Raw genomic sequence first — 23,506 nt, 5'->3', positions numbered from 1 at the left:
TAAAATCTTATAGTTTTATTGTTTTCTTCTACCTCTGATGACTAAATAGAAACCAAGTCCTATTGAATTCATGTCTTTAACATTTTCTGCATTTGCTCAGTACTTTCTATGTCATTGCCAATAATAAAATGTAAGCCTTCATAATCAGCTTTCAGAATTTTTTTTAAAATAGTCCCTAGTATGTCATTGTGTATCTACTCTCTCCTTTTTCCAAGTCATTCTGTAGCCAAAGTATATATAAATACAAATACAGAGAAAGAAAGAAAAAAAAAGAAAGAAAGAAAGAGAGAGAGAGAGAAAGAAAGAAAGAAAGAAAGAAAGAAAGAAAGAAAGAAAGAAAGAAAGAAAGAAAGGTAGATTTAATTATCACTCTTCTGCTATAAAGTCTTCAATAACTCCCTATTGCTTTCTGATTAAATCTTAATTTCTTGGCCTGACAAACAAAATGTAACATGATAGATACTTTTTCAGATTTATGAAATAATTCTCTGTTCTAGGATAACTATGTTATACTTGGAGTCTAGTTAAATCTCTGGAATTATGGAGAATTCCAACTATGTTTTTTTTTTAAATAACACATTTAATGTGTTCACCTGAGGGGATAAAGGAGAAGAGCTGGGAGAGTATAAGTCCAGGGCTTACAATACATTATGAAAAATGGAGAAATATATGAAGGAAATACTAGGCAAACAATTCTATGTGGGTGAGAATTTTCACTAATACTTTTGTTTATATATATATCTATCTCTCTACACACACACACACACACACACACACCCTCATTTCTTCTTGATCTAGTTTTACTAATTAATTTGATATTTAGACTGTATGCTTAGTCTGTACTTGTTATGTAAGCACTTATCAAATAATTGGAGTCTAGGTATATGTAGAATTTTAAAATCCTAATGGTTCAAATCTGCTCTGCTATAATAAATAAATAAATAAATAATTTGGGATTATATAATCTTTCCTAATTTGGAGACCCAAAGAAATACTTGTCAAATATAAATTGTTAGGTCATAAAATGTTAGAGATAGAAGATTCTTAACATTTAATTTTTGATGATTAGTCAATTATTTACTACATTCAAAAGAGATCTACATAATGTTTTTTTTTTTTCCCTGAAAACAAATAAGATGAAAATCATTTCCAAGTAGATCTTAAAGCAGAGAATAGGAGAATTTCCTATTAAGTTATGAATATTTTAGTTCCCCAAATACCTTTTAGTGAAAAGTTCCAAAATACTCTTAAGAAAAAGAAATAGTACTTCAAAAATGTTAGGATTAATGTGCTGAAGAAGAAAACGAATAAGTGTTCTTTCTCATTATGCAGTTTTTTAAAGAGCTCTACATGAACAGAGAAGTAGTTTCTTACATCCATAAGAGCAGCATTGATGTAGTTACTACTCTCCCCATCGATAGTAATTAAGAAAGGCAGACATCTGTCAGGTGGCAGCATATCCATGAAACGATTCTTGTCATGGTTCCTTGGCAGGCAGGCTATGCTGCAATCTTCTGCTTGTAGTCGAGGAGTTACAGAATTTAAGGTCTAAAGAGAAAGAGTCAGCCAAGGTTACAAAATAGTGACCTCCATGCAATATGGTGCAGACTGCACATTTTAGGTGAAGAATGAAATTAAGATGTGTACATAATTATGACATCTACCACAGTGGCAAGTTGATAGACTTTCTAGATAAGACTAATAAAGCCTGAGATGTGGAAAAATACAGCACATGATGTTAAATATCTCAATGTCCTTGCTATACCTCACTGAAAAAAAGCAACATAGTAATGTAAAAAAACCCTATTCTGTAGAAAAGAAAAACCAACTAATTCAAGGTGATTAGAATACATTTAAATCAGCAGCTAAAGTATAAACAAAATTAGGAGTGCCATATTTTTAGGAGGCAGCATGCTCTAATTCAGGAGTTCTTAAACTTTCCGTGTTTTTCATAGACTTCTTTAGCAGCATGGCTAAGCCTATGGATCCCTTTCTCAGAATCATGTTTTTGAATGTATAAAATAAAATATACAAGACTACAAAGGAACCTAAATATATTTAAGTAATTTTTCCCCCGTCCAAATTTACAGATCTTCTAAAATCTATCATTGGAATAGGGTAGATGAAACCAATGTTAAAAAAATAAAAATAAAAAAACCAACAACCTAGATTTGTGGAAAAACCAGTGGATGAGCTGCAATTAGCTCTTCAATTTAGTAAAACCACATATGTTTAGGCATGCTATGATATTAATGAAGAAGAGGATATAACCCATTTTTTTCTATAATTAATGAGCTTGGATTCTACAATATGATGAAGGATATATAAGGTCAACTTTGTAAAACTGCAGGAGAAAGAAGGGGTTGTAAATACACATAAATCACTAATGTGGTTGATTTTTTTAAATGTTCCTTATTTTACCCACAAATCCTTTGCATTTGAACTTACATGTCCTTCAAAATACAAGAGCACAGCTCATTCATATTAAAATAACTTCATAAAATAGATAATGAAAAGAATAAAGTTAAAAGTTGTGAATTTGATATAAAAATCTCATTCAAAAAATTAAGAGTGCCCAGAACCAATGTCCCTCAGTTGCTTACATGAAGAACTCTTAGTGATTGCAAATACCTGAAATTCATCTTTGAGATGTGATGAATTAGTCTGGGAGTCTATTCTAATCATATCAAAATATGCAGCTTTAAATTCACAGACAGGTATGGCAGTTTCTCCACATAAGCAGGCTTCCAGAATGGCATCATGAATAAAAATGTACTGCTCCTACCAAAGGAAGAAAAAAGAGGAAAATATTATGGAATTTTAATAAAACTTTCCTTTATCCAAGGGAAAAGAATATAATGAGTTTTCTTTATATAACCTTTCTGAAGTACACTAATATTTTTCTATAAACATAGAAGATTTGTGATTCCAGGGAAAAAAAAACAAACAAACCTAGCTACCATCTTGATTGATGAATATTAGGAAGCAATAGATCCACTAGAGATTAACCAATTTACCTCTGTTTGAACCATGTTGATACGACGTGAACGGAGGGCTTTGACACAGTTGTAAATGTCTACCACACCTTCTCTTTCAGCCATGTCCAGCATGATGTCAATCACTATATAACAACCAGTTCGTCCAGCACCAGCACTAAAAAAAGATCATGCAATAAATATAGTTGTCTCTGATGATCATCCAAGGCCTCTTTCACATCCATACTGGCAGGATCACTATAGTTTACCAAAATTCCATTTCTTTTTGAAATTAATCCATTTCTGTACATCGTGGGAAGGTACAAATTTAATTGAAAGCACAGAATATCACAACAACTCAACCATACATATATACATACATAAAAATACCATCTGTTCTGGTTTAATAAGTGAAATTGCTATCTATGGAAAATCTCATCAAAATTCATTACATCTTTACTTCATGTATTTAGACAAATCATAGATGAAGCCAAATTATGCAAATTATAACTATATGAAGAAAAAGTGTGAATTAATAGTGAATTTTGGACCTGACTTTTAATCTTGTCCTGACACTAGCATTATCAAATGATGTCAATGTTTATGTACTTGATTCCTCCTCTCTTTTCCTGCCAAAACACAAACAAGAAACCATCCAAACTATGGACACAGTGAACCACAAAAAAAGGGAAGGAAAGCTACTATAATGGGGAAAATTCTTTGCTGATGCCAACATAATGGGATGATTTATTCAATTCAGTGATACAAACAATCAATTCAGCTGAATGAATTAAAGACCAAATAGACATAGTTGGATTAATTCAGATAAACACTCAAGTCCCTGACTTCATCTTTCATATTCTAATGAGTTCCTGAGTCATAACTCTGGAAATAACTATGTTACAAATGAGTAAAATTATGTAGGACTTACAATAAATCAAACCTCTGGAATTTGAGGGAACAAACAAGTAAATAACTTACAGTGATGACTATATATATATATATATATATATATATATATATATATATTCCATTACAAAGTAAAAGTCCTCATTCTGTGCAAAGTAAGGAATAGATTAGGAAAGGCTTTAAAGACTGGGCTGTAAGCAGAATTAATTTATTTCTGCCAAATTTTATGTAAGAAAACATTACAATCTATATCATAAGCAATTCTATTTCAATTCAAAGGAACTCAATGTGCATTCTAAGAAAAGAAAAAGAATACAATATTTTAAAAATAAAACAAATCTTCAAAAGTAAGGAAAATTTCAATTTAAATAATGAGATCTATTGACAAATTGTGAATATTGTGATTTCCCTCTATTATGTGCTGAAAATTATAATAAAAGGACCAAGTTCTTAGAGCTTAAAAATGTGAGTTCCACTTAAATCTGGAAGATTAAACTGATGGAATTAGAAGGTTCTTTGGAAGAGCTGAAGGTAGAAAAAAGCATGAAAAGTGCCACAGAGAAGAGAAAGAAAGTCATTGTTAGATGGTAACTTCATTTCCCAAAAAGCATGACTAAATGTGTATTGATAAATGCTGCCCCTCACTCCCTAAGGGAGTAATGCTTCTTCACTTTTATAACAGAATCTGTTAGAGGAAAAGAGAAGTCCCTTTACTTAAATTCACATTGTCAGTTTGTTTTCTTATAATTCACCTTTTTCTAAAGTTGGACTTGAAAGCAGAACACGATACCTTGGAAAACAAGTTAAATGAGCATCTCAGAGCATTCTTTTGATCATGGAAATCCTAAGATGTGAAACTTTTGTGATAAGTCAACAGATCCTTCCACTGAAGGATTGTTTTATTTTAGGTTCTAAACTCTTATCTTCATTTCTTAAATCATTCCACTGATGCTTGGATTGAGAGAACATTGTTTCTTCAGAAATTCAAGCAACAGAATCTTTTTGCTATTGTGAGATATCTTGTTTTTTTCCCCCCAAAGAGCCTATTTAAAAAAACATTTTTATTTAAAGTTTTGAGTTCTAAATTCCATTCTTCTCTCCCTCACTTAGATGGTAAACAATCAGAAATAGATTACACATGTGTAATTATGTAAAACATTTCCATTTTAGTCATTTTGTAAAAAGAAGATTTAAATAAAAGAAAAAAATGAAAGAAAAAATGAAAAATAGCATATTTCAGTTGGTATGTATGCATATATATATATATATATATATATATATATGTGTGTGTGTGTGTGTGTGTGTGTGTATATAGATAGATAGATAGATAGATAGTATGCTTCCTCATTAGTCCTTTGGAACTGTTGTTGAGAATAGCTAAATCATCTTTAGCTCTTCATCAAACAATATTGCTGTTTCTGGGTAGAAACTGGTACATCCAGTTCATGTAAGTCTTTCCAGGTTTTTTTTTTTTTTTTAATCATCCTGCTGTCATTTCTCTTAGCTCAATAATATGCCATTACAATAACATACCTCAGCTTATTTAGTCATCCCCCAATGGGATGGGCATCCCTTTAATTACCAGTTCATATTCACCACAAAAAGAGCTATGTTAATATTATAGTACAAATTGATTATTTTCCCTATTGGAGGGCATATAGACCTAGTAGCTGGATCAGAGGTATGTAGAGTTTTATGGCCCTATGAGCATAGTTCCAAATTGCTCTCCAGAATGATTAGATCTGTTCAAAACTCGACCAATAGTGCATTAATAGCTCAGTTTTCCCACAAATGCTCTAAGAGTCAACATTTTCCTTTTTTGTTAGATTTGTCAATCTGTGGCTGCCCCAGATTTTTTAAAATGTTCAATTCTCTAATCAACAGCAATTTAGTTTTTTCTCTACAGACAGCTTTTATATTTTTGTCTGAAAACTGCCTCTACATATTCTTTGAACAGTTATCAATTGAGGAATGACTAATGTTACAAATTTGATTCAGTTCTTTATATTTGAGAAATGAGAACTTAATCTAAGATACTTGTAAAGTTTTCCCACTTTCTGTTTTTCTTATAATTTTGGTTACATTACTTTGTTTGTGCAAACACTTTTTAATTTTATAAATTTAAAATTATTTATTTTACATTTTGTAATGCTCTCTATCTTCTTTGATCTTAAGTTTTACCCTTATTCATAAATCTAACAGAGAAACTATTCCATGCTCTTTTAGTTTACTTATGGTATCACATTTTAGATGTAAATCATGTAACCATTTTGCCCTTGTTTTGTTATACAGTGTGAAATGATGATCTTATACTTAGTTTCTGCCATGCTACTTTCCAGTTTTTCCAGTAGTTTTTGTTGCAAATGTTTTGGATCTTTGAATTTATCATATAATAGATTACTAGAATAATTTACTATAATGTAATTTATATCTAATCTATTCCACTGATCCACCATTATATTTCTTAGCTACATCAAACTGTATTGATAATTACCACTTTATAATACAGTTTGAGATCTAGTATATCTAGACCACCTTTTTGCATTTTTTCTTTGATTTGCTTGATAACTTTGAGCTTTTGTCCTTCCAAATGAATTTTTATTATTTTTCTCTTCTATAAAATATTTTTGATAGTTTGATATAGCAAATTAATTTAATGTACAAAGAATTGTCATTTTTATTCTACTGACTCAGCCTATCACAAGGGATCAATACTTGTAGATTTTCATCCCCTTTTTTTTAGCTAACCCTAACCCTAACCCTTTTCTTTTAGCTTGTCTAATTTATTAGCATATAGTTAAGAAAATACTTCCTAAAAATTGTCTTAATTCATAATTCAGCTCTCTTAACAACTTGATAACTCTCTTTCTTTTTATTACCTGCCATCCTTAGGCTTTCCTTATCATCCAAAATCTTTTCCCAGGGTTTGAGACAAGATATGAAACTGTAGCTTTCATCAGATTTCTTTAGGAGTTATTTGACTAATTTTTAAAAGTAAGACTATTATTTGATCTCTCTGAATTATCATTGTTTTATTCCAGTTTTTACTTTTATTCACTCTTGCTGAGTCTCACTTGTTTGTATATATAGGAAGGAAAACAGATAACCACCAAAAGTTCCCCAGAGTACTTTGTGGCATGTGGGAAAAGATCTGCAGAACTTGGGCTTATTTTCTGGCAACATCTCAAAATAAGACTATGTGATATGTGCTCATGGCTCTTGATGCTTGTTTTAAGCTAAATTTCTAATCAGAAGAAAGTCTGAACATAATGTGCACATTACCCTGGTATATATTGGTTGGAACTCACTGATGTTGTTTTCTGGTCCTCTGATGCATTTTTTAAAATAGTTGCTCTGTTGTGCAAATTCCTGCAATCTGTGCCTATTTAGTAACCTTGTGTGTCTCATATTGAGTTTTAAAAGCCTAGCTTCTACTGGGGATTTACTAGATTTTGGGGGAAAAAACCCTATTACAACAACCCATTTTATCTAGTATGGGATTTGCAAAACTCACAGGAAAATAACACAGATGTTGCTACTGAAAAGGAGTTCCTATTGGCTTCTCTGTGAAAAACATGCTCACATCCTGGGATGAATACATTCACTATTTATCCTCTATCATATATCTCATGTATAGCTAAGTTTCAAGTCATTACTTTTTAATCTTATCTATGACACCTTTTAAAGAAAATTCAAAAATTTTCTTGCATACTATGAGCTAAATCTTATTAACAATATATAAAAATCACTCATTAAGCTGATTGTCCATCTGTTACCCACACATACCTGCAGTGGACCACAATGGGCCCAGCACTGGGTGGATTAGATACCTTGACCCGGCGTATAAATGACAGCAGACCTGTGGCATGGTATGGCACACCATGATCTGGCCAGCCAGTAAAATGAAACTGTTTAACTTCACGGATTTCATTGTATCCTCTCTGTAAAAAAGACAAAAAATAAAGACTTCAAATATAAAACTATACAAATCTCAAACACAATTTAACATACTAGAAACAATTCAAAGTAACCAAAAATAAATACTATTTTACTAACAAAATTGCTTAAATTTTGTACTTAAAAAAAGATAATGGCCATAAGGATCTGTTATAACCTTAAAAGCTTATTCTACTCCCTCTGTGCCCAAAAGATCAGTGGAAGCAGAGCTTTCAAAGAGAATAAGATTTAAAAGTTTCTTTTTAATATGGAACTGGCCAAATATTGCTAGATAAGTCATTTAACCTCTCTAAGCCTCAGCTAACTCATCTGAAAAATGGGGATAATAGTTTTGAAATATCTCTTTGTGAAATTCCAAAAAGTGCTACATAAATGAGAGTGAGGATCACTGTTGGCAGTATCCTGCTCTAACTTAGGTAGTCTGCAGATTTATATGTGTTAAGTATATGCAAGCATCCTATTTGCTCCTTAATTTAAAGCCTTAAAAAATCATTATGGAAAAACAAATGAGAAAACCTAATACTTCCCTGACCCACCGATTTAGTATTTTAAAGATGAGTTTACAAAGATATTGATGACTTAGAAATTTTTTTGTTACTTACCAGCTAGATGGTATAGTGGATAGAGTTCAAGTGACTCTATCCAAGGCAGAGACCCTGCAGTTAGGAGGACTTTAGTTCAAATCTGATCTTAGATATTTGACATTTACTATCTATGTGATCTTGAGCAAGTCACTTAACTTTGATGGCTTTGCTACTCCCCTCCCCCTCCCAATAAAAAATCTGTTAGGCCTACCCACTTACAAATAGCTTTGAGAGACAGTATGAGGCTTGAAACTGATTTGATATGTAAAGAAAAATGAGGAATTGAGGGTTGCGACTGAAGTTGCAAACCTGAATGGCTGAAAGTAAGGTAGCATCATAGGGAATTAGAAAGTTTGAGTATTGATAAAATAATAATGAATTCTGTTTTGAACATTGAGTTCTGTCTATGAGATATGGGTGGAATTGTTGAATAGGTGAAGTAGATGAGGTAAAACTTTATCAAGAGAAAGACTGTAGTTCCATATAGTTATCTGAGAACGAACAGACTCTCATAAAAGGCCTTGTGTTTAAGACAGAATCTTATCTTTTAACAAATAAAAGGCATTACTTTAACCAGTCAACAAGTATTTACTAAACACTTTATCATGTGCCAAATTCTGTAGATACAGTTTACCACAATTAAGGGCTTGGATATAGATGATCAATTCAAAAGTATTTCTAAGTGTCTACGAGGCACTAGGGATACAAATGCAATAAATGAAACAGTCCATATTCATAAAGAGCCTATATTTTAACTGAGATGTTTATAAAAAAAAAAAAGTAAAAGTAAGAATAGGTCAGAAAAGATGGCAGAAGTACCAAGGGAGCAAAGTGTCAAGAAGATATAGAAAGGAAAGAGAATTCAGGATGAGCACTATGAAAATATGCTAAGATCACTGGTAACTTTGGAGAGAATATTTTAATTGAATGATGATATTAAAATTTAGACTGTAATAACCTGAGATGATACTTTATAACTAGACTCCAACCCACCTAACCTATTTTCCCCACTTTCCACACTCTATGATCCAGTCAAACTGGTCTTCTTGTTCCTTACACATGAAATTTGATTTCCTATTCAGATTTTTAGGTTGGTTTTTTGAAGGGCAGTCTGGGATCTTAAGCCAAGGAATATACTGGGGCTTGATGTGATTATCAAAATACCAACTCCAATACTTGCCATCTGGAGAATTTCATCTTCTCTAGCAGGAATGGAGATTATCCATCCTGCAAGCCACATGGGGCTCTGGAAATCATTTGTTAAGGCAATCATAAGAGATGATGAGCTGAAAGTTAGGCATAACAACCTCCTATTATTTAATTTCTATAAATTGATAATTTTATATGGCCCATGAATGATGTTACAAATATTCAAATGATCCTAAGCAGAAAAATGGCTCCTAACTCCTAATCCATAGGATATCCCTCTTCCATTTGGACTCCAAAGAATGTATCCTCCAAAAATTAGGATGTATTTCTGGTAAACAAATATTTCCTTTTTAATGTCATACCAGATAATAGTAATCAAATTACTATTGAACAAAATTATATCTGGAGATAAATCTTTCAAGAAATCTTGTATAGTTTTACACCTTATTGGTGGAGGCCCTTTGTGGCTAAGCTTTTGCTCTTTTTCTTCTAAGCAAAATGCTTAATTTTCTAACCAAAAAATAATGAACTCATACTCTAACATTTTTCACACCACTCAATCAATGAGTAAACTTTTATTAAGTACCTTCTATTTGTTAGGCACTGTGCTAAGCACTGAGGATTACAAAGAGGTAAAACATTTCCTGCCCTCATGAAGATAAAAATCTATTGGGAGATACCATGAAAACAACAACATACACAACAATATATGTGTGTGTATATCTATCTCTATACAGATATGAATTCATATGCAATACATATCTATATAGAGATAGATATACACACACATATAAAGCATAATATGTATTTATGATGTATAGGAAATAATTAACTGATGGAAGGCACTAGAACTTTAGGATTTGGAGATTTCCTGTAAAAGGTAGGACTGTATTTGTAACTTAAAGGAAACCAGAGAGATCAGTAGTTGAGAGTATTCTAGGAATGGGGAAGAACCAGAGTTTGCTCAGAGCTGAGCAGTCAGTAGGGTACCTGAATATACAGTGTGCTACAAAAACCTTTCTTTCACTGTCTTATATTTCAAGAAGGAATACCCAAATTTTAAAGAAATGAAAAAGTTGGCATTTGAACTGCTGATTATGGGTGACCTCTTGATGACTTTTTAAAAACAAAATAATATTGCCAATCTTCCCCTAAATGTTATATATTTTAAGTTCTTGAAAACTGATCCTTCAGTGCTCTAAAAACTGTGTTGCCTCCAGCATAAATTTTTACTCTATGTACATGTTTTGATTTACATGACTTCAACTTTAGTGACATTTCCTTTTCCTCTAAAGTATATCTGAGCTGCTACGCTCCATTATCACTTATGAAAATTATTTGTTATAGACATATAGATATATCTGTTCCAATATTTTTATTTTTCTCCTACCAGTTTCATTTGTTAATGCTCTTTGGATGATCTGGCTTGGCTGGACAAGCTTTCTGAAGATTTTGCAGCAATCCCTATTTTGTGAGCTTCTAATCTTCTACCATCCTCCTGCATTATGTTGTGCAGAAGAGCTCATGTTCTAAAACTTCTTTACATGAGCCTAATTTAATGCAAGCTTTTCTGTACACATGGCTCCCTATTTTCTCTTCTCATTTGCTAAAGCAGCCTGTTGAGACGGTGGCGGCAAAATAGCTGCACAGCTTGTAGAACACAGATGAACCACAGAATCTATTTTTAAAAATTAACATTTGTGTCAAAAATATTATATTCTACTAAACTCCAACCCTACTGTGAACTATTTATAAGAGCTCAATTACAACTGCTTGTTCGGAGAACAGCTGAGAATATATTTGCAAATTAATATTTAGTATTGTACATTAACAGTCTGATTAGGCACATATAACACTAATATGCAACATGGGTAACACTACTGAGCCACAACTCTTAGAGAGTAGTCTTTAAACATAATATTTATGCTTTCATATTTCATAAATAATATCCTTATGATATTGCCTTTTCTACTTAAATTCCAGAAATCTAAATAATAAACTATTGAACATCATTATACGTACACAGCTGTTACATGAAAAATCTGAATCTCCCTTGTTACAATGGAACACTAGTAAACGGTGACAGCAACCCAATTATAATGACTCTCATAAAGGCCTTGTCTTTATGACGGATTCTTATGCTTTAATAAGTAAAAGGCATTGCTTTAACCAGTCAACAAGTATTTATTAAATACTTTATCATGTGCCAAACCCTGTGCTAAAAAGCAACAAGAACCTTCAGAATATTAAATATAGGATACTAAGCAATGGAGCCACAACACAATGGCCAAAGGAATACTGGTTGTTTGGAAATTCATACTAAGGTATATGGTTTCAAATTTACTGAAAAAAAAAATTAACTTCAACTCTTAAGTTTCTTGCATATAAGGCAAACTAAGGTTTTCTAATGTAAGGTGGGATACACATTTGGCACTCATCAACAAATTCAATTTCAAATATGGTTCATCTAATATATTATTCTGATTTCTCAAGCACACTTAGTTGGTATACTAGATAAGGCAAGCACTTTGGCAGAAAAGGAACAGCTGTGGACAATGACCCTATGGAAAACACTGGACTTCTTATCCAGATGAAGCTGCTTTCAGGGAGAGGTAGATGCTCCCATTTTCAGTCTTTGAGATGACTCTTCATTCACTATTTAAAGCTAGGAGAGGGAAAGAAAGGCCCTTTTCCATAGCGTGATAGCAGCCAGCTATTACTAGGTATTTGCCCTCCACCTTTGTTCCATTAGTAGGGATGAAAATAAGGAGATTATGATTTGAGTGTGTGGTCAAGTTGCTGAGCTGTGTGAGGGAGAGTTCTAACATTATTCTGGAAGTCTTTTTTTTGTGATTAAATAATGCTTTGCAGTCAACTCCACCAGTAGGTGAGGTATGTATGAAGAGGCTTAGAAGCCTAAATATCAGGAAGCAAAATAAAGGACCTGATATTCAGAAATTATTATTCTAGTTATCACTACTGTTCCTGATTGAGACTTTAAAAGTTTTCAGTGAACACAAGATCCCATCTGGCATCTAAATAACAATAAACTTTGTCATACAGAGTAATAGAAACAGGCATATATTCAGTGAAGGCAAGTATTTTTTCTATACTCCCAAACCAAGAAGATTTTTCCCTCTCCCATTTTCTAATTTTGAACCCGTATCACCTGGAAAGGTCTTTCTGTCTCTGTCTCTGTCTCTGTCTCTGCCTCTGTGTGTGTGTGTGTGTCTCTGTCTCTGTTTCTGTCTCTCTCTCTTTCTCTCTCCCTCTCCCCCTCTCTCTCCACATTTACATAAACACACACACACACACACACACACACAAATATTTTCTCATTTCCAGATGGGCAAATATTCTACAAATTACAAAGTGATGAGGATATGACCAAAATTTGAATTTAAATCTAAAAGGTTGAAGGAAATCTGTTGAATACAGCTGAAATTAGAATTATGACTGACTAGATGGGGATGTAGGGATAAAGATTATTGAAGAAGCAAATGAATAATTTAGCCTCCAAGGCTCCTTGTCTATTCAGATCAATTTACTATTTGGTGTTTGACATAGCACTTGGCATACAACAGGGTCGAAAATGTTCGTGGGACTGTTTATTGCCAAATGTGTATTTTCATTTTTCCCCCCAGGGAAGGAAAGGTGAAAGTACAGATAAGACAAATGCTTGCTAATAGGAAAAAAAAACAATAAAAAGTTAGAAAAAAATTGATAAAAATTATTTTAAAAATACATGCATGGCCCAAGTGTCTTCCTTCATTCTACTAGAAAAGCACAAAGCTGTCTGTTTTGCTCTCTCATGCAGTCCAGTTACAATATACATCCTGACCATAATAATGACCCTGTATTCTGCAACTTCATGTTAAAGTATTTTCCCCTTTTACTGAGCACATATGCCTTTTAGGAAGAAGGCAAAAGTTCATTTTTTTCTACATATATTACTGAAACTTATGATTTATCTGTCTTGGATAGTTTCTCTGCCAGTATACCTTTAATCATTTTCTTTTGCAGGTCTCAAGGGCATACTCTTATCCACAGGCTGTAAAGGAGATGAAACTGAAGCCACTGTACAGGTAAAATTGTGTGTGTTTCTCATTTTAGAGACACACACCTCAGTACTTTTTTTAGTCTTTATCTTTTTTAGCATTAGGAGCAATAAAATCCTTCTATCAGAGATTTTTTGCTCTGAATCTGTTCCAAATTCACCTACATTTAGAGTGAAAATACAGCATATGCTTGATATTTCTATTAAAAATATTTTTTCCTTTTTGATAGGAAGGGGTGATACAAAACATTGAGATTAGTTCAGAAAGAATGTACAATTCAATTATTTCATACTGTAGTTTTGTAAGTTTCCTCATTCTGTTATTTCTTCCCTGGAAACTATTAAAAATCTTCCTTTTGATAAAAAATACATATTTTCATGAAAAAATTATAATCTGGAGAAGCAGCATGGTATAAGGATTAAAGCAATGGCCTTGGAATCAGAACATCCTCAATACTCCTGCTCTAACCCATACTGGTAATGTGATCCGGAGCAAATCACTTAACCTTTTCATTGCTCTAGGCAACTCTCAGGCTAAAAGTTGGAGAAGAGTTACAGAGCTACACTGGTATTTCCTACAGAAATGAAAATACACTTCTCATTTTAAAAAATTGTAACTCATTTTTCTTTCTATTGCAATGTAATATTTCCAAAGTGCTTTCCTTATAACAATGTTATGAAGTAGGTGACAATGGTATTATGCTTCCCCTTTAAAGATGAGGGAAGTGACCTTAAAAAGGGAAAGGGACTTTTAGCTAATAAATATCAATGCTTTGATATAAACTCAAGCCTCCTGATCTGAATTCTAGTGCTAGTTCCACCTAATCTCTTAAATTGGACTCTCCAATCCAACACAATTAATTAAAAATAAAGCCAAAGAAATTTATTTGCCTAGTGAATAATTCACAATACTATCACTTGTTTAAAGATAGAATTTTTTAAAAAGACAGTGAATAGAATATTCATATATTTATATAAGGGGTGTATATAAGAATGGGCACATAATCTGGTCTTTATATGTACTCTCTTGTTCTTTCACCTTTGCCTATGCTCAGCAAAGAATATACTCTCTTTCTAACCTCACCACTTCCTTAGAACTCACTTCAAATTTCACCTTCTCAATCAAGTATCATCTAATCCATCATTTACTATTTGTTTGAACCTATACAACTCACTTAACTTTCCTGAGCCTCCATTTTCTGATCTATAATATGAGAAGGCAGAAGTAGACAGCTTCTTAAGTATTTTCAGTTCTTGATCTATGTAATCCTATAAACTCTTCATTAAAACAGAGCAGAAGCTCCATGAGGATATGAGCTTTTCTTAGTTATCTTTGTATTTTCCTCAACAAGGCTTAGTACAATGCTTTGCATGGAGTAGACATTTCTACTATGGATATTTGTTGAATTTAATTGCCAGAAACCAAAGTGGTTGTGGCAGAAATCAGGGGAAGCAGTATCAATAGAAATGGATTTTTTTGTTCTTTTATCTAGCCCAGTGTCTTAGACATAAGAAGGGCTTTAAAATGTTTTCTAAATTAATAGCAGTTGTTCCATCCTTCTGTCCTTGCTGGGGGTTCAGCAATTCAGTGGAAAAAGCACAGAAGTTTGAGTCATAAGACCTGAATTTTATTTCTCATTCTAGCATTTGCTAATGGTAAGATCTTCTCCTTTAAAAAGCTCACATTTTATTTAGCAAGAAAAGAAAGGCATACATAGATGAAAAGTTAAGTAACAATACAAAAGCGAAATAACAATATAGCACTACAACATAAGAAATGTCATAAGGCAGTACACAAACTTCTGCCAAGTAAAAGTAGAGATAATGATTCTTGTGAATTCCCAGAAGAGAGAAATCACATTGTGACACAGTTGCATGGGAAAGTTTCCTGGAGAAAGAAGGATTTTATTTAACTCCAGAGTTTGGGTAGGATTTAGATAAAACAGAGAGAAGGGAAGAAAATATTTCAGTTAGGGAGAAGGGCCTGGAGCTAAGAAAGTAGGAAACATTTTCATAATAGTTTTACTAGAAGAGATGTTTTCTATACTGAAGTAATGGGACATAATTCTAAATAGTTAGACTGGGACTAAACAGTCCCTGACCCTGAACACCATTTGAACTTTGTTCTGTATATAATGTAGAGTATTTGAATGTCTCTGAGTAGGAGATGAAAGGGGATTCTAAATACTACTTTAATTTCTGACTTTTCATTTCTGCTGGTGCTCAGTTTTATCAGGCTCTCTGCATACAACTTCACTTCCATTTTGTTGTTTCCCATTATCTAGCACATCTTAAAAATTCTCTTGCTTTCTTTGCTATGCTAGGTCATATCTCTCCTCAACTTGAAAAAACATTTCCTCTTTCAGATTTCTTTTTAGAATGTACTTCCTTAAATATGGATTTTCCTTAAAGATAATCAGTATAGTACTGTACAGTGACAAAAAAATCCATGATTAATGTTTCCTTATTACTTATAACACCAATGTGAAAACTAAGTTCTGTGAATGGCTTGTGCCATAAGTATGTGCATTTTGAAAAACAGATTGAGAATTTTAAAAAAACTGGTTTTATTTTAAAGCATATTTAGGCAATTATTTCACTAGGAAAATAAATAGTTACCTTTTAAATTCTATAGCACTGTCATATACATTTATATCAGGAAGGAGTTTCATTTCTTTTATTTCTGTCTATTCCAGTTGCACAGCACAGTGTTGTAACATAGTATTACTTAATACAAATGTGTTTTAATGAACACAATGTTGAGAATTAATAGATAGGTCAAACTTTACCATTTTATTCTGTAAGCAACTAGCAAGAAAAGTCATCAAAAAATCCCCAAGTGAAACAAAAATCTTTTTCAAGACAAATTACATAAATTTTACCCTTGCCCTCATCAATCATTTTAGAAAATGCTATTTTTTTTTGGTTTTGCTTTTTGATCTAGACCTCTGATTTGTTTGGAGTAAGGAACTCCCCTCCAAAGACTATTAGCAAATCAGATCTACTGTAGTATGTTCCTTGGGAGGTTAAGTGCCTTGCCCATTGTCACATAGCTAGTATGTGTCAGAAATAAAGATTTAAAACCAGAGTATCCTTCTCTTCTTTAGGCTATTTAATGGAATTGTTTTAAAAAAAGAGAGAAATAGAGTGACTTGAGAGATGCTAATGATTGATTATTCAGGCAAAAATCAGACATTACAAGAATCCAGATTTCTAGATATTTTCAATATTCTTCAATAATCAAGTCACTAAAATTTACATCACATCACTAAAATTCACATACAAATAAATTGTTTTAAAATAAAACATGAGTTTATAATTTGTCATTTCACAAAGCTTAGATTTTTAATCACCAGATTCTAGGAGATAATAATTTCCTCTTGGGTTCTTTAATTTCACTTAATGGTATTTTGACATGTGCTAAATATTCTCATTCCAAACAGCTGGAATTTGTCATATGTCCTCATTCATTTATCCTTTTTATAACTAAGCAAAACTGTATATCCTATTCAGCCATCCCCAATTGATTAAGTTGAGTTATTTCCAAATATAAGTAGAACCCTAAATATTTATATGGAGTCATACCCTTAGCAGGTTGGTCTTAGTGTTCAGGCCAGCATCTGAAACATTGTCCCTACTGTGCTTGCCTCTCTTAGCCACAAGCCATCCAATTTATCTTACTTGGCAGTTAGGGCTATTTAAAGGGACATCTTTGCTATTCCCTCTGGCTTTTCTGTTCTCATTTCTTCTTTTTTTTTTTAGAGTCACTGAATTGGAAGGGGCCTTAGAGGCAATGTAATTCAACTTTTACCAGAGCAGGAACCTTTTCCAAAAAAAATACCCAATAAAACAGGCTATTTTGTTTGAAATCCTTCATCTTCAAACATAATAGTCTGTTTGAAGCCTTCAATAATAGCAGTCTGTTGTATTTTTGAACAGCTCTAATTGTAAAAATGATGCTAGTGCTTACTGAACTTTTTGGGGGTGAGGGTTTGAGCATGTGGGGAAGTGAATCAACTTCTATGTTATCACAACTTGCTCTTGGTTTTCCTAGTTCTACTTTTTGGGATCAAATCTAATCAAGTCAAATCCAATATCTCTTCTAAATCTTGCATCTACATGCTAAATATTGCTAGTTCATTTCACCACAACTAGGAGTTTGAATGGCCATTCCATTATCACAAATGGCAGAACAGAATTACTGACTCCTATATTATAAGCTCCAAGAGCCCAGAGATGGCATCTTACATCAAGTTTTTATCTTTTTTTAATGCCAGGGACAGTGTTTTATATGTAAGATGTGGTTAATGAGTTTTTTCCTGAATAATTTTGCAAATGAAAGATAACATAATAAATTCTTGAAGAATGTAGTTTTTCTCTCCATTTGAATTGGAAGAAAATAATTTTTTGCTCATGGAATACACAGTTCTTTCTCAATTGGATGCTAACTAGCTACAGTATGATGTGCTAAATTTAAATACAATGATCTCCTTAGCAAGGAAAAACTTGCTCTTCATAATACACTAATGGTATGGTACTCATAGCAATTTCTGATTGTATATGGAAATATTTTTAAAGAGAACAGAAACATTTTCTGCTACCATTTTAAATACAAAAACATTAACTTTGAGCACTTAGAGCAAGGACTAGTTTTTTTGTTTTTCTTTTATTCTCATCATTTAATATGTGTCTAGCACACAGTAAGTCTTAAACGCTGGTTGACTGTGACAGTGATTTTCCTACAATGATAAAAGGATTTTAAAATACTTACCCTTTCCAAGGTGAATGTCCTAACCACATATTCAGCAAGTGGTTCCATTTCTATACAGGTTACTTTGAAGTCACCATAAACTTCAGTATCATCAGGCCAATACTTATAACATTTAACCTAAATGGCAAATTGAGATAACATGTTAAAGAATGTTAAAAGTAAAGACACAAAAGGTAATTTATATCAAGTAGGACACTTGGATACATTCTGGAACCTAGGATCTTTTTATCTGAGGTTCCATTTCTGAATAAGTTTCAATCAAAGATGACTAATTAGAAGCCTACAAGTCATCTCAAATTACTGTCATCACCACAAACATCAATGAGATTACAATGCCAGTTGCGTACAAGACTGGAAGAGTCGGCAAAACAAATGGATGACATTCAACTATTGAAATGCATTATATGAAAATCTCAGAGGTCAAAGAAATTCCTTGGCCGCTGGATTTTGAATATGAAGTACAAATTTTAAGAGCACTTACTATTATTTATAGAACATAATCGCAAAACTTTCTATTATTTATAGCTTTTCTGTTTTTATTTTTAAATCAAATGTCATCTTGTAAAGATAAGAATCTGGTTATTGTCCCCATTTCTCATGTTCCATTTCAAAATTCATCAATGGGTCTATGTTGAAAAATCCACTAACTACCTTTCAGTCTATGCCCCTCTTCAGTTTTAGATACCACATTTTTCTATTTCAACTCCATCTCTCTAATTGTTCCTTTTCACTCTTCTTTTATGTCTTTCCTGCCTTTCCCCTCCTTCCAAAGCAGAGTACACTCCCCAAGCATCTGCGCTCCTTTCTCCTTTCCTTGTTTATTCTCTTACTTAATCATATCAACTTCTGTATTCCAACTATTATATCTAAACATATGACTTCCAGATTGATATTTCCAGACATATATTTCTAAACTGGATGTGCCTCTGAAACCTCACACTCAAGAGAGCCAAAACAAGAGTTATTATCTTTGTCCCTAAACTGTCTTTTGACAACTATTTATGATTATAGAAAAATCATTACCTCCATCTCTGAAATTTTTGACTTTTCCTTCTGTCTAAGGAAATTCCTAATTTTTTTAAAGGTAAATTTTACCTGACAAAAATCTCTTTCAATGATTTTTATTCTAGCTCCTAATGCTATACTTATCTAGGATCTTACTACCAAGCACATGAGATATAACAATAGCCTTCTGTTACCTACAGGTCATCCTTCTTTCAGGCCTTTCTGTAACCCCTACAAACCATCCTTCATATCAGACGAATTTCACTGGGCAATTTACAGATCTGGAATGTTATTCCTCTGCTCAAAACTTTTAATGGCTCTTACTTGCCTACTGAGTAAAATCCGAACATCTATTCCTGACATTGAAGGCTCTCTACTATGTAATTAATATAATTACTATGTAACACCATATAACATATAACTAATGACCATGAAAACTCATCGTCCCCTGTACATCCCCTCGGTGATTCCTGTCTCTTCACCTTTGCTTATACAGTTCTATGTCCTCTTATATATTCTCTGCCTGATAAAAATGCTTTAAAGTTCAAATAAAAGGTGATGTACTTCCTGAAGTATTTCTCCCTTTGCTCTTCACAAAGATTTGATTTCACTTCTTTTTAGGTTCTTATATGTTATTTTATATGTTACTTATAGCTTGCTAAATTATAAGAACTATATATAAGTATTAAATATATATATTGAATTGAATTGCTAATCAATTTTTAAAAAAACTTAAAAAAAAAACAAATTGCTTACTCGGCCAACTTCAACTAAATTTGTAACCATTACGATGCAGGCTGACTGCTCCTGCCAGATCATTCTCCAGAAATCATAAACTGTTTCATGGACTGGACCTATAAAAGAAAGTAATCAATCAATCAAATAGCATTTATTAAATATTTATCATGTGTCAGTCATTATGCTAAGTGCTAAGAATAAATAGAAAAAGTATACCTTCCTCTCAAAGAGTCTACATTTTAAAGGGGGAAAGAGCACAACATAAAATGGTATATAGAAGATAACAGATATGATGGAAGACAGAATTAGAGGGAATGGGTAGAAGTAGCTTAATGGACTAAAAAAAAATACTGAAAAGTTGTGTCTGAGCTGATTGAAGGAAGTCAAGAATTCTAAGGCAGAGATCAGGAATGAGAACATTTTAGGTATGGGATCAGTACAAAGACCTAGAGATGGAAGATGGAGCAATATATGTGACCAATATGTCTAGACCACAGAGTCCACAGAAGGAAGTAATGTGTCAAAAGTCCAAAAATGTGGGAAGGTACCAGTTGTGAAGAGTTAAATAGCAAATAAGAGTATGATAATACAAATAATTAGGAGCCATTCAAATTTATAGAGTTGAAATGGGAGAAGATGAGCAGACCTATGAAAGATGAAGTAGGACAGAGAGCTAAATTTAAAGGTTACCGCAAGAGTCCTGGCTTTGGAAAATTTCTATTCATTCAATATTTTTGCAGTTAATGAAGAGTTTGGATGTGAAAAAAAAAAGCAGAAAAATACATCAAAAGCAATCAAATGTATGGAGCAAAGTATCAGAAGATGGCATTTAAGTTAGCTCTGGGTCAGCATTAACTATTAAAGAAAAAAAAAACAACCTACTACAGAACATATTGGTATGTATATATGTTATATGGTAACATATTTATAGGCATAGATATTATTGCTTCCAATGACACTTCTATCATTTCTGCATTAGTTCCATGGGCATTTTCAAATCATCATGAAAAATGTATGGTTTCCACTCCCAATGAACAAAACAGCTCATAATGCTAATTGAATTAATGCCCATTATTCACAAACAATACACATTTGGGGGCTAATGAAGATGCACACTTGCTGATAAATGTTCACTCCCTCCAAACACATTGCTATGATGTAGTGCACTTAAAACAGTAAAACTTGAATGCTTTCCAACTTTAAAATGATGCACAATTAAACTAAATTACTCCTGGAGATATTATGGAAATACTTAGGATATGACCTCTGACAAAGCAGTAAACACTAGATTAGAGCCACCTGCTTCTATTTTCCATAAGACAAATGTGCAATTCTTCCTTCCCTCCCTTTCAAATAATCAGTGATCAATTGGGATAGAAAATTTAGACTATTTCCTGACTATGTTCCAGCCATTGTTATTCTTCTTTGTGTGGCAGCAGCAAGATTTTCCTGCCTTTTCCCCTCTTCTCTAGGAACTTAAGTTGCCTTGGCTCTTCTAAGCTCTTTGTCTGTCTGCAGTTTTGCCCTGAGTAGAAATGGCAATTAATTTAATATCTCATTAAAACAGTACAGGTTTTGGGCCACTAAAATTTCGTGCCAACAAACTATGCTTCAAGGAGGCAGTAACCTTATTCAAGGTGAGACCAGCTTCAGTTCCCCTTTACTAAAGGGATCTGTGATTCTTTTTCTGCTAATTTTCTTGGCTAGGTCCTCTGTTATGCCAAAATGCCAAGGACCAAACTACTTAATATGGCAAGTTACTCAGCAACTCTTAGCACTAATAAACTAATACAAGCTTTCACTTATATATATGTATTCCCCGTGGACAAAAGATATAACATGGCAGCTGTACAAATGACTAAAGAGTAGGTGTTTCTCTGTTACACTGAAAATGTGTTGCGTCTCTTTACTATCTTATTATAATTAAAGCCACAAAGGTTTTAACTTACCTTGCGTTGCAATATAGTGGCTTGGTCTCTGGTAACCCTAAAACAGCAAAACAAAGAAGTTATCATTGTGTAATGTTACCAAAAATAAAAGAATGAAGGCATAAGAAGGTATAGAAAACCCCTCATTAAGGTTAAGTAATAAAATGCTCAGAAATGAGTAGTGAACTTTTATGGTTCACCTTTCAAGCTACAGATATATTTTATCTGAAAAGCAAATATAAACATCTTATTAGAATAACAGAAAGTAATCACTATATGCTATTTCATGACCCTAATATACTTCATTTTATTTCATTAAAATAGTCCTTCTACTATGGACTTTATATTCCTTTAAGAGTTTTATGCCTTCCCATTGGTCTGTGGTGACACATCCAACGATAATGGTGTACAAAGATCTAGGTTTTTATTTTATTAACTCAAAATACATCACAGTGAATTACAAATGGACAAAGACATATTAGAACCATAAATAATAATTGAATATTTCAATGTTAGAGCTGGACAATGCATGTGTGCATAGAATTAACATCTTAATATATTTTGAAACAACCATTTTCTAGAAATGTGATGATACAACTATACCAACTGTATTTATGCATGTTTATTAGCTTACTTTGTACATACACACAATTATAAACATGCACACATATGGAATAAAATTTTAAAAAACCCCACAACCAGAAAAACTTTTTGATTGTGTATACACACATTCTCAGGTAAAACATCTGATTTTTTAAAAAAAAAATGTTGCAGTGTTAAAAGATAGTTTGCTAGCTATTTTGACATCAGAGAAATCCTTAAAGACAAATTCAAAATTCATTTAATTATCACTAAGTGTGGTGGTGGTAAGATTTGAATTTGTTGTGTTTGAAGGACAAACACCTGAGTATGACTTTTTTATGTCTGGATGTGGGTAGCTTCATTTAACTAGCCAGAATGTGCAAAGTGGCAAAGGATAAGGTTTCACTGAAACTCTTTGGGTAGGATTACTGGTCTCTAAAGTTTAATGAATATCAATATAAAATATTCAAGGAGGAAATCAATATTTTTACTTCTTAAAAGCTTTTTGTCTGGAGTGAACTTATCACCCAAATTCTGCCTATTGCATTTTATTTATAATAAATCAATAAAAAGGAAAATATAATAAATATGTATGGTGATCACTAGAATTCCATAAAATAACTGTGCAGTCCATTATTTGGTACCAAATGCGCTTTTCATCTGGGAAGAATTCTGGATTCAAAGTACTAGAAAGCTCTCAATAGGATATGTCTCACTTATAAAATATGCTTAAAGGGTAACTGAAGAAAATGGTATTATAAAAAGGTTCCAGTATATAAGTTTTGACAAAAGATTAACCTGAAATTAAAATGCTAAACAGGGAAAAATATTAAAACATTGATTAATTGGAA

General features: G+C 32.6%; 1 protein-coding gene across 9 annotated transcripts in view; it reads right to left on the bottom strand.

Moving 5' to 3' along the window:
• Positions 1–23,506, bottom strand: part of PTPRK (protein tyrosine phosphatase receptor type K) — a 721,856-nt gene that overhangs the window by 15,168 nt on the left and 683,182 nt on the right. For all 9 annotated transcript variants that reach the window (XM_031964293.1, XM_031964294.1, XM_031964287.1 and 6 more), the window contains 7 exons: positions 22,095–22,131; positions 20,164–20,261; positions 18,403–18,519; positions 7,671–7,825; positions 3,018–3,153; positions 2,632–2,781; positions 1,375–1,548 (listed from right to left, as the gene is read on the bottom strand). In XM_031964293.1, coding sequence (XP_031820153.1) covers positions 1,375–1,548; positions 2,632–2,781; positions 3,018–3,153; positions 7,671–7,825; positions 18,403–18,519; positions 20,164–20,261; positions 22,095–22,131 — 867 coding nt within the window. The remainder of the gene's footprint in view (positions 1–1,374; positions 1,549–2,631; positions 2,782–3,017; positions 3,154–7,670; positions 7,826–18,402; positions 18,520–20,163; positions 20,262–22,094; positions 22,132–23,506) is intronic.

This window comes from Sarcophilus harrisii, chromosome 4, assembly GCF_902635505.1.
Source record: "Sarcophilus harrisii chromosome 4, mSarHar1.11, whole genome shotgun sequence".
Lineage (NCBI taxonomy): Eukaryota > Metazoa > Chordata > Mammalia > Dasyuromorphia > Dasyuridae > Sarcophilus > Sarcophilus harrisii.
The sequence above is the reverse complement of the archived record's forward strand: the minus strand, read 5'-3'. Positions and strand labels throughout refer to the sequence as shown.